General features: G+C 35.3%; 2 protein-coding genes across 6 annotated transcripts; one reads left to right on the top strand and one right to left on the bottom strand.

Annotated features, from left to right (window-relative positions):
- Window positions 1-2,267: 2,267 nt before the first annotated feature.
- On the top strand, window positions 2,268-5,365 carry LOC106157153 (popeye domain-containing protein 3). Of its 3 annotated transcripts, none has more exons than XM_087000120.1 (5): window positions 2,268-2,427; window positions 2,722-3,291; window positions 3,488-3,590; window positions 4,009-4,135; window positions 4,636-5,365. In XM_087000120.1, the coding sequence occupies exons 2-5, from the start codon at window positions 2,729-2,731 to the stop codon at window positions 4,854-4,856; spliced, it is 1,014 nt and encodes a 337-aa protein (XP_086856246.1). In that variant the 5' UTR covers window positions 2,268-2,427; window positions 2,722-2,728; the 3' UTR covers window positions 4,857-5,365. The 3 variants fall into 3 exon arrangements, with proteins under 3 accessions (XP_086856246.1, XP_013388128.2, XP_086856245.1); XM_013532674.2 differs by having other exon boundaries at window positions 4,009-4,225; XM_087000119.1 differs by having other exon boundaries at window positions 2,287-2,442; window positions 4,009-4,225.
- LOC106155504 (uncharacterized) lies at window positions 5,072-10,471 on the bottom strand. 3 transcript variants are annotated; one of them, XM_013530384.3, is made up of 6 exons: window positions 10,150-10,471; window positions 8,271-8,465; window positions 7,765-7,915; window positions 7,346-7,475; window positions 6,809-6,966; window positions 5,072-6,280 (listed from the first exon to the last, which is right to left on the bottom strand). In XM_013530384.3, exons 2-6 carry the CDS (start codon window positions 8,458-8,460, stop codon window positions 6,109-6,111), a joined length of 801 nt encoding a protein of 266 aa, XP_013385838.2. In that variant the 5' UTR covers window positions 8,461-8,465; window positions 10,150-10,471; the 3' UTR covers window positions 5,072-6,108. The 3 variants fall into 3 exon arrangements, with proteins under 3 accessions (XP_013385838.2, XP_086856247.1, XP_086856248.1); XM_087000121.1 differs by lacking the exon at window positions 10,150-10,471 and adding an exon at window positions 9,472-9,502; XM_087000122.1 differs by lacking the exon at window positions 10,150-10,471 and adding an exon at window positions 9,472-9,502 and having other exon boundaries at window positions 5,072-5,812.
- Window positions 10,472-11,983: the final 1,512 nt, after the last annotated feature.

The following is an 11,983-nucleotide window of genomic DNA, read 5'->3' as shown; positions in this document are numbered from 1 at the left end:
GTTAATGTCCCAGTTCCAGTGTCTCTATAATAATTGGTTCTTATCGAAATTATCCCATAAAATATAAGGGAGAACGGATGCCACTTTAAAGTTATAATGATTTTGACAATTCCGCAAAAAGGATTAGATTAATAAGGGCTTATAAAAATTACATTAAGGCTCGCTTTCGTATTAACCAACTTATAAGAAAAAATGGAATAACTGTCGCCTGAACATGACCTGAATTCACTTTGATAAGAAAACTTTTGCCTGTTCATGACCGTTTGATGCTAAATCGAGAATATAAAAACCGTTTACATATCCTTAATAGCATTTAGACGATTCCCACTGATACATATCTTTTTCGTTCATTTTTGTCAGTATGAAGCGTGCATAACTCTTTTGCATTATTTTCTATAGGTCTATAACAAGGGTGATATTTAGGAGTGAAGGACCACGCCTTATTCATATGTCACACCCAAACATGGCTACTGGCGTATATGTAGCTGCTTATTCAAAGATAAGGTTTCTATCAGCGATAAAAATTAAGAGCAAATGGCCTTCTAGGAGAAAGCTTTTCGGAATTAAAAGGCCTCGTTTCACTAGATGTTCGGATCAAAGAACTTTCAGAGTAAAAAAAAAAAACCGCCCAAGATAATCGTTAGGCCTATTCGGATTCTGGCTAGGGTTCTTTTAACGACTTCAAATCGTTGTTTGTTTGGCTTTGATGTGTTTTGACTTGGTTTTCTTGATGATGTAAAAATATTATAAACACACCTAAAGATCGAGGTGCAGAAATAAGAATAAATCAGATGTGAGTTGAGAGGTAAAGCATGCATATCAATTTTATAACTGGTGAAAAGCATTTACGTTAGTGACTTAAATCCTTCTTTTTAATAAATTTCATCAAAAAAAAAAAAAAAAAAAAAAAAAAAAACAAATAAGCGAAATGTACCAAAATTAATTCAATTGTACCATGGCCCATAGGAGCCTACGCGTGCATCTTTTAGACGCCCCTTTACATGCGAAAACGACAAGGCCTATGCCGAGTTCGTCTTTTACTACAGAGCTTTGAGAGCCGAAAATGGCATGGCTGTGTCTGTTTCGCCACTTACTGAACTCCAGAGATGCGAGATTGACACGACCCATGTCGCGTTTGTCTCTCAAAAGACACTGTTATAAAACATGAAATAGGCATTACGTGTGATTTTCGCAGCTGAATAAGTAGACCCTTATAAACGAAGTTGACGTGACCTTAGAGTCATGTCGCTTTCAACTTTTACAAACCTCCAACAAAATCTATCTCCACACAGACGCGCGCGACATGTACTATTGGATATGGGTCAGTTGAAAGCGACATTAACCTAAATGGCTCATGTTACTTTCAGCCAATTAATTTGAAACAGAAGGACCGTCTTAAAACCCTTTTTATTTGAATCCTTGAAAATAAAAATATGAGGCCATATAATTATTACAAGCAATTAGCCACACTGTTATCTAGATAGCACTAAATTATGATGGGATTCAAATGAAAAAAATGTTTTGGGACAGCACAGCACTGTTTCAAATTAATTGGATTTGACATATAAGAGTTGGCTGAAAGTAACATGAGCCCTTTAGGTTAATAGGGTTTCAACTGACCCATGTCCAATAGTACATGTCGCGCGCGTCTGTGTGGAGATAGATTTTGTTGGAGGTTTGTAAGAGTTGAAAGCGACATGACTCTCAAGTTACGTCAACTTCGTTTATAAGGGTCTACTTATTCAGCTGCGAAAATCACACGTTATGCCTATTTCATGTTTTATAACAGTGTCATTTGAGAGACGAACGCGACATGGGTCGTGTCAATCTCGCATCTGTGGAGTTCAGTAAGTGGCGAAAGAGACACAGCCATGTCATTTTCGGCTCTCAAAGCTCTGTAGTAAAAGACGAACTCGGCATAGGCCTTGTCGTTTTCGCATGTAAAGGGGCGTCTAAAAGACGCACGCGTAGGCTCCTATGGGCCATGGTACAATTGAAATACCTCCAACGCACGGTGAGCACAATTGTAAACGGAATGTTTTTGATTCCCACACGCGCCAAGTTCCCCCAATCTCAACAAACACACTTCACGCACATCTTTTCGATTAGTTCACCGTGGCAAAAACGGACAGTAATAATTAAATGTCCAATTACAAAGTTTATAGCTATATTTGAAATTGTATTACGTACACTTTAAAATAATTATTTTTATGTTAAGAATCTTATTTATCAATTGACTTTGTCACCAGCTACCTTGAGTTTAAAAGTATGCTTTAGTTTGAAGAACTAATCAGCAAAATTTTATTATCACGACAAAAACTGAACAGAGCTATTTCGGACAAGAAGAAAATGTCATTATAGCCAGGAATTAGAAGCCTTTTGTTAAACGTTGCGTATCCGAATCTACTGGCACAAAGCTAACAGGGGGTAAAACATTTTAATGTAATATCGTGAACCAATGACATTTTAACTACGTGGTTATATTTAGTTACCGGTTCTCTACTTCTATGATAACAGTAACAATAGAATCTAATGCATGAGTTAATTTTAATAATATGACTTATATATAGCAGTGATCATTATTTTGAAAATTAAGTTAGACACTACTGTTCTTTTTACCCAATACTTTTTTCAGCACAAGTATTTTAGCGTTTAGTTTGTTTTTAATTGAAATTGAATACACCACTCATTTTTATTATGCTGCCTTTTATTGAATTGTAGCCTGTAGATGCCCACGCAGAATCTCGCCACAATGAAGATAAGCTTTGAAAACACAACAGATCCATCAAGCTATGTCATAATGGGGGCAGTATCCAATGAATCTCTACTTGACAATATCTCCACGACTTCTTGGATGGGTTGTGAATGGCTGCCACCAAATCATGTGTACTTTCAAATGGCCAACGTTTGCCTTCTACTTTCCTACTTGGCGCCAAATGGAATATATGGCTTGTTGTTCTTGAGGACTGTTCTTTGCATAGCGTCAATATTTTTTTCAGTTTGGGGATGGGACGTGCTGTGTGCTTTTGACACTTTCCTATGGAACTTTTTCTTAGCTATAATCAACTTTGTACAAGCAGTGCTCATTATCTATCACCTTAGACCACTTTCTTTTCCACCAGAGATTGAATTGATGTATGAGCAGTTATTTAAACCCCTGAAAGTTCCAAGGCATCTTTTCAAAAAAGCAGTGGATCTCCATGATGGCATATTCAGTGTAAATAAAGGGGAACTATTTGCCACAGAAGGGTCAACTAAAACTAGTGGATTGTCTCTCCTCATCTCTGGGAGGCAAGTGCATTTTTGATGGCATTTAAATTTGAGAAAAATCTTTTTTTTTTCAAACTGGGTACTAATTGTAATTGTTTATTTATAGTATTGTATAATTACATACTGGTATGCCACCCAGATTCAGAAGGCAATAAAATCAGCACTGTTAACTTAAGTAAATGCCTTTTCTCTATACTTCCTCACTTTCTTGTTTCAGAATGTCAGTATCAATAACAGGCAAGTTTGCTCATGAAATCAGTGAATTTCAGTTCCTTGACTCTCCTGAGTATGTGTCTTTCACTGAGCATGATTGCTTTAAGGTACTTGGTTGCATGAAAATTCATTCACTATTATGTTCCTCTTACTTATATTTCATTATGTGTACACAGGGTGAAAAACTTTCTACTAGTGTATGAACTTGACTAAATTTTGTTGTGCTCTGTTTGTGCTAGTTGGAGAATAACATAGTCTCAGTTACTTATAATTTTAACCATATATCTACACAGTATTAATATTACAGCATGCAGTAGCTCATTTAGAAACTGATACTGGTAGATACCGGTAAGTAGTGATAAAAGTATTTATTTGGTTGAAGTATGTACAATGAAAAAGGGGAAACATGTACCATTATTGCAAGAATGAAATTCATTAAACCCCTTTCAAATTAATCATCTCAAAAGTAATGGAAAACAAATTTTCTAACTTATGTAGATGAAGATATGAATACCTATTATTCAGGTGACTATAGTGGCTTTGGAGGACTGTCGCTACATTCGCTGGTCCAAGAGCAGGATCAAAAATGCTCTATCAAAGGAGCCATTCCTCAGTGCCATATTTGAGAATGTGATTGGGAGAGATATTGCAAGTAAGCTTTTCATGATGAACAGACATCTCCTAAATTCCCCACTGTCTTTAGAGAACTTGAGGGCAGCTGATCTATGTACATTGGAAATGGGTAAGTTAAAATTTGTAACGTGCGATTTTTTTACATTTGAAGATCATCTATTTAAAATATTGTAACTCAACATGAAGATTAAAAACATTACAGAGACCTTCTCTGCATGAGTTTCTGTGATGTGATTATTGTAGGTATTGATTTTTTATTTAACCTTTCTGCTCTTCTATTTGCGACTGTAGTACACTACCTGGAATATGTTTCAATGTCCTTACTTTTAGATCTGAAGTATATTACCTTCAAAATTTTCTTTGTACTCCTGGTATAGGTGCTTTGTGATATGGTAGTCTTTCGGGCCTTTGCTATTTTGAATGTGGCTGTTTGTTTTGTCCAAATAATGGCTTTGATATTTTTATAGCCTTTTTTTGCATAAAAAAAGATCACAGCAATTCTTTTTTTCTAATTGACAGAAATTGTGGCCACTTGTCGTGATGAAATTACCAATGAAGGTGATACGGGACTTCAGTACAAAAGCTTGCCTACTCTTGCAGTTCTACATGGAATTACACACACTGAAAGAAATGTCGAGGAGGAAACGGCATTGGACAGTTTACTTGTATCGCGGCCGTCTACAAGCACTTCTTTTCCTGTACTTAACAGAAAGAAATCAGAAAGAGATACTGCAGTTTGAAGTGCTTTTTTATTTAAAAAGATTTTACTATTTTAGAGACTATTTATAAATGCCGTTTTGTTTTGACGCTGTATATTATAATTTATATCATTTTATTTGGATTGTTTTTAAGAGATATTTTTATCAGATTCTGCGGCAAAACAGGACTAATGAACAACACAACATTTTCTAATAAATTTTATGGTTAATGTATTGGTTATACAAACAAAAATCAATAATGTTTAAATGTAACTTTTATTTGAATTTCAATATTTTTATGACAATCATCTTAATATGGTAAAATGTATTATCCTTGATTTAAGTGTGAAATATTAGTGTCATTGGTAACTTTTCCCTTTTTGCAATACTGGTATAAGAAAGTGTAAAATAACAAGCTTTATACATAATTATATATTCTACAGGTAAAGTTATAACGTATGCTGCAAGATTAATTTTATTTATTTGTATTAAAAAGCACAGAACAGAATACATTTAACCTAAATGCAATAAATTATCATATTTGATATAAATGCAGTGTCTAGGTTATATAAGTTAATATGTGTAAAAGCAAATTCTATTACAGCCTATGCATGATGAAAAACTACTTGTATTCAAAAACATTTGTAAACGATGTGAACACTACTTTCAACTTAGTGCATGAGCATAAACACCTGTATGAACATTAAAATATAATTGGCACTGCCCTGTAAAATGTCTAATTACAGAATATTTTATATTTTCAAGCCCTTTTTGCTAAGAGCACAGGGACCACAACTTCTTTAAAGAACTCTTGGAAACTGATTTTCACATAAAAATGTGAACATTTGGTAAGTCTGTATATTTACTTGAATATCTGCAGTAAGAAGCTTATGGCAAGAGTCATCAAGATTATTGGCTGTACTGTGTTTCTCTTTCCACTGGATTTCTGAGCTTCAATTCTGTATTCGATATTTGTTTTTTGTCCGGTTAAATGCTCTCTGCAAGAGTCAAAGGCAAAAACATATAATTTACTTTAAATTACATAATTCTCATTAAATACAAAGACTAGAATTATTTTAATGTCTCTCAGATTTTGAAAAAGAGCATTTGTAACATTTTTTTCAATGCTGGGTTGCTTTGGTATAAACTGTAGCACCGTCAACAGACTTTTGTGGTATCTTTGGTACGGTAATAGGGCCATGCCTTGGAACCACCGATAGACCCGTAAACTTTGGCAGAGCAGTAAAAGCTATAGACCAGCTGGCGCTTGAATTTGTATTCACTTGCAACAAATTTAGTAAATCACAAGGAAGGAAATGAAAAGAGCTGTCATTGTTAACAATCCACTGAAAGTATTCATGAAAGCAGACGATCTTCTGCCCGACTGGCCAGCTGACCCTGGGCTGTACTCTGATCTCCCCCCATGCCATTTGCGTGGAATATACTGGCCACGAATGAAAGCAGTCCTGCAATGCGAAGGAAAACAATGCTTTGACAGCCATCTCCTTTTCATTATTTATATTAATTTGCAAGTAAAATCTCTCAAATGATGACCTTATTTCTGCTGTGGGATAAAAAAAAAATTATATATTTAATGGAAAGAAGGGGCAGTGCTGCACAACAAAATTGTGCCTTAATGCATTTGCTGCTGTAGTCAGCTGAAATTAACATGGAACTTTTCTGTAAGGGTGATTAAACAAGACCTAAGCAACCCAGCATAAGATAAAATAACGAAGTGTGTCTTAAGGTGGTTTTCTTGCTATATTTAATTTTTCATCAAAAACATGTCTGAAAAGAAATCTTACCAGTGTTGGCAAGTGAAACAATGCTGACAAGCAAAGCGCCTCACCCCCCAAAAAAGGCAACCTCTTTATCTAAACATGCAACAGCATTTGAATGTTGATTCCTTTGAATAAAAACAAAAAGAAAAATGCAATAGATAAAAAAGCGAACATTTATATGTTGTTTCATATAAAAAGCCAATGTATGCTTACTTGAAATCATTTATCAGTCTTTGAAGTCCCTCTTTAAGTTTTCTTCTGCTGTTTTCATCATTGCCACTGGAGAAATATTGTCGTGAGTCAGCCAAGATTCTGTTCAGATCCATATTGCTGACAACTTGACTAGCTGCTGGACCAGTGGCAACATACAACTGAAACCAACCCATAAATGTCAGTGCTTTCTATACTTTATGCTACCTAATTTTTCTGAGAAACTTGCCTCAAATAGCTTTATCTTAGATTGCCTTTTTAACATTGTTTTACACTTTGATCTAGATGAATAAACACAAATTAAACTCAAAGGAATTAATTATTAAAGAAGTGAGGCTGGATTATAGTACTAGTAAGTGAAAATGAGCATAACACCCAACTTAATGTTGTTAACATTTATAACATTCTAACTAAGATTCTATAACAAAAAGTTTTCCATTCTTCTGAGTTGATATGTTCATTTCTATAATATTCACTCAACCATCTAAATTTAACATTTTGAAAAATAAATCAACTGATAAACAAAGTATGTGTACTTACTACATTCTCATGCTTAGAATAAATTAACAGTACAACATCGTGGCACTCTCCTCCTAAGTTCCAGTTGGGATAAAGTCGGTGAGCAAATGACTGTGCATCCCCAATACGTTTTTCATCAGAATCCTCGCCACTGGAAGTAGGTGACAAACCATAAGTTTCTTTAGCATAAATGCATAAATTTTTATGTCCTTGGATTTCATATAAAAATTTTTCAGGCCCCATATAATACAGGTTCTTCATTTTCAAATGTCCGTACATTACCAATAACATAGGATCTGAAACTTTGTGAATGTTAAATTTGACTTTTCTCTGCTCATGTGAAAAATGTGCTTATAATAACAACTTATATTTTTTGACCAAAATGTTTAAAAAAATTGCTTAAAAAGTTATGAAAGAAGAAAAAAAAGTACTTTACTCACTCTACTTCTCTTTTCATTTCCTGCATCAAAGCAACAGCCATCCTTGTTCCCCTGGGTTCCTTATTCTGCTGTCTCCTATTGCACTCACTGGCAGAACACAGGCAGCGGCTATTGTTTGCTATCCGCTCCAAGTCTTTGTCCAACATGTTGGCTATAAGAAATAAGTTTACTGTATATGTGCATATTTAAACAGAAGTTGCAGATGTAGCCATGGACTATGATGGAATTCATGAACAAACATCATTACTAGTATAGTTTTGGAAAAAATGACCCTGTAACACATGCATATAATGTGATAATGATTACTTCATCATTATATGTTTTTCTCAGCTGTTTTTCTTTCAATAAACTGCAGCACCATTCAATCTATTCAATTTTAAAAAAGCATGCCTTGTGTGATAAAATGAGAACAGTATAAGGTATCTAAATAATTTATCAATTGAATTGAGCAAATGATATCATAGCAAATAACATCTGATTTTACAAGTGATAAAAACATTATTTACCATCCTCAAATGAAATAAGAGTATTTGGATCACAGATATAGGACTTCTTTTGTTTCCGTAGACAGCTGTATGAGCCACTGTTGGGCATCCTTGGGTTTGGGTAGTCACTAGGGCTCCACCTGTCTGGGTTAGCCTGACCAATGGCCACCGTCACTAACCCAGCTGCTAACACCACATACAGACTGAACATCTTTCCTGTTAAAAAATGATAATATATGTTAGCTAATATTATAAAAAAAAGCTATGGGAACATATTTTATATAACATGCATGTACTAGTACTGTAGCTTTAATAATTATCAGTGCTTCAAAATAACCTTGGAAATAAAATGTACGATGATCCTGGTCAGCAAATGAATGTGCTCATAATTTATTGTGAGGAAGCGATACGTGAACATATACCGAGCCTCAGAGTCTGCTCAAGAGCTCCCTTACTCTATTATCTGCTGTCTTCAGCAACTGAGCAATGATGGACAGAGGAATGTCTAAAACAGTACAGTACTCTGAACCATGGGGTGCCAATATCCAGTTCATTTATTATTTAAACTCAAGCCCAAAAATATTAAGTCTTCCACCAGCAAATGGCTAAGTTAATCACTTATGCCGTTGACTCACAGAAATTGACAGAATACATGGATATTTAGTCAAGAGTTCTGTTGGGGCAATTAGAATGACTAAGGCTAACCAGTTGAGCAAAAAAAAAAAAAAAAAAAAAAAGGGGGGGGGGGGGTGAGGGGGCATTCACACATTAACTCTACCAGTCCAAAAAAGAAACAAGTGCCAATGTTGCCAAGGAGCATCCTTTTGGCTGAAATTGGTTTCTCAAGGTATGCAAGCAGAATGCTCTCAAACCATTGGTGTTTATTCTGGGCATCCTACCTGACCGGTTTCAGTGAACAATTACCTATCAAGGTGAAGCAGGGTCATAAATATTGGCAAAAACAAGCTGAGAGAGTATCTTAATTACTTCCGAGGATGAGCAATTCTCAAAATGCTCTTTATACACCAAACTTTTTCTCACTTACTGTATATCTACCAAGCATATTCATAGGCCTATAAATGGTTCATTTATCAGTCTGTCACATAAAAAATTGAGGTATGCTAATCTGATTTGAACTATAATTATATTGCACATGGATTACTATACGGGATATACCCAGTACATGTACAAGTTAAACTATATCTTTAAATACTTAACTTACCACAGTCAGTGAACATGAATGAAAGCAAAAGGAAGTCCAGATGATTCTAAATGTAGGTCAAATGAACTAGTAGGTTGCATGCATATATATATACCAACTACATGAATAAGTAGTATGTTTATGTTGGGCAAGGAAACAGGTTTAACGAGAAGTTGATGAATGCAAAGCAAGACCTCGCAACAATATTCGGTTTGTTTGTGTGAACGTAATAACACCACCCTTTCTATCCACCAAGACGTTGAATTTGGTATACAAAGTCAAATAACATGACGAGACTGCAAGTTATCAAATAATTTATCTTTCACCTGAGGTTACTTTTTTTATTACGCCAATCCCAAAAGGCTGTTCCAAAGCATTTGGAGTGAAAAAAAATCCCCATGAAGCCCCGCTATCTAAAAAGCTTACTCTTCAGTACTTCTATTCGGACACTTTATGAGAATTTTCGCCTTCATCCTGATAAAGCTATAGCCATGGGAGTACGAACCTGGACAAACCTCGGCCAGACAAACTTAAAGCGACAGAGATTTCTCAACCAGACATAAACACTGGATTAAAAAACGTGTCCAATACTCAACACAGTTTAATCACACTGGAATATTGTGTGTTCAGTACTAATAGTTAAATATGCCCGTCGACAGTTGAAAGAATATAGGCCTAATACAAGAGCAAAGCACTCACCTGAGATTCTGTTGCCCCCCTTTACTGCTTTACGTAGTCCGTCGACTCCGGCGTGTTTTCTGCTGTCCTTACTGCTGAGGCCCCTCCCGGTTGAACTGGAATTAATTCTCGTTCTGTCGTATTTCCTGTGCCTTCGCGTACAAAATAAACTCCCTCTTGAGTAGGCGATGAGGTTTACAGTTTACAAAAAGAACTCCTTTATCTGCCCGTTTGCGGTCGACCCAATTTACACCAAAACTCGAGACATTGCGTATGTAGAACGCTGATAAATGAATCACCCAGGTATAGGATTGCCAAAGATGCGGCATCAGTATGCCAAAAATGGTTCATCAAAACCAGCACGTCAAATACTTCAAACAGGTTCTTAAGGCTTAAGTCCTGGTGGAATATGGAGTGCTAGGTAAAATCCCGATTAAAACGCTTCAAACTGTTCGCACTCCAATAGCTCATTCAAGGTGGATTTTTTTGCCATGATCATTTTCTGAAGCGATGTTTTTTCGGTAACTTGGGCAATGGTTTTCAAATTACCAGAGTACTAGTGATATCAACACTTTTTTGCTTTTCCCCCCCTGTATGTTGCCAATTTAAAAATGAAAGGCTTCAAATCAATTTCAAGTCCGACGATGCGTATAAATGTATTTTGTAGCTGAAACTGCACTGATTTTACGTCAATTCTCGATGATGAGCAGATTTTCATTTAAAACATTTACAAATCCACTCGTTCCATACTATATGATTCACTTAATCTGGACAACCCGGTTGTATTCAACAATTCCTAGCTGTATTGTTGGATTCTAGCATAGAAGTAGAAAACTTCTATGATTCTACATGTTTTGTATAAAAGTTGTATTTATCGCATATATATTTATATCGCATTAGATATTTCTGATATAATGACAAGTAATTTCACTGTGTAATAAGTAAAAAAATTAGTCAAATTGTGATCGAGGCTCAGTTTCTCACAGAGCTGTGAAATTTGCTAAATCTAATTTCATCAAAACATATGAATCTTTCTGTCCACACATCAACCACGAATGTCATGGGGAATTCCGTGCGGTTTACGAAAAACATTTAGTCAGATAGGGTTTGCTTCAGAAATTAAATACTAAAATAGAAAAATTGGGCAATGGTATTTTCCTTTTCAAATAAATTGTTTTGGTAAATTGTTCATAGACAAGTAAAATATTCAGTATCATTACCTGCGGAAAAATTCTTTCTGATATTTTTCTTTCTTTCTGTCTTTCTTTCTTTCTTTTTAAAAACAGATCAAAGTAGAACAACAATAAACAGACGAAAAAGCCAGTTTTTCGAGTACCAGAGCTTACTGTAAAATTATCTCCACCATTAGCCTTATCCTGCAGTGGTTAAACAAGACCAAATTCACCCTAAGTTTAATAGCGTTAATGTTAAACTATTTTATCGGACATTTTCCCTTTACTCATTTTTACGCAGATCTATGAATACGATAGCCCGTAACAGCCTATGTTGTATTCGCTATCTAAATCGTATCACTCTAAGATAGCACTCAACGGAAACTGCGAAGCCAAGTTTACGACCAGGGCTAAAGTTTATCATTTTATTAACATTAGAGCCACGCCCTTTCCCGTGCTGCCATCTTAATAGGTTAACTCCGCAAACGTAAGTCCATTCTTTTTTTGTTCATCCATTGGCCTGAAAAGAATATTACCAGTGAAGTTGAATAAATGTGAAACTCTGATTTATTTTTAGAAATACATATATACTGGAGTTTTATTTTAACCGACGTTAAATTCTACTTATCTAATCTAATAATAGGAGCCCTAGGTAATCGTTTCATCTTGCTGCCTCAAGCACG

The sequence above is a fragment of the Lingula anatina genome, chromosome 1, assembly GCF_051362555.1.
Source record: "Lingula anatina isolate TDL-2025a chromosome 1, LinAna3.0, whole genome shotgun sequence".
Lineage (NCBI taxonomy): Eukaryota > Metazoa > Brachiopoda > Lingulata > Lingulida > Lingulidae > Lingula > Lingula anatina.
This window is presented reverse-complemented; position numbering and strand designations above follow the sequence as displayed.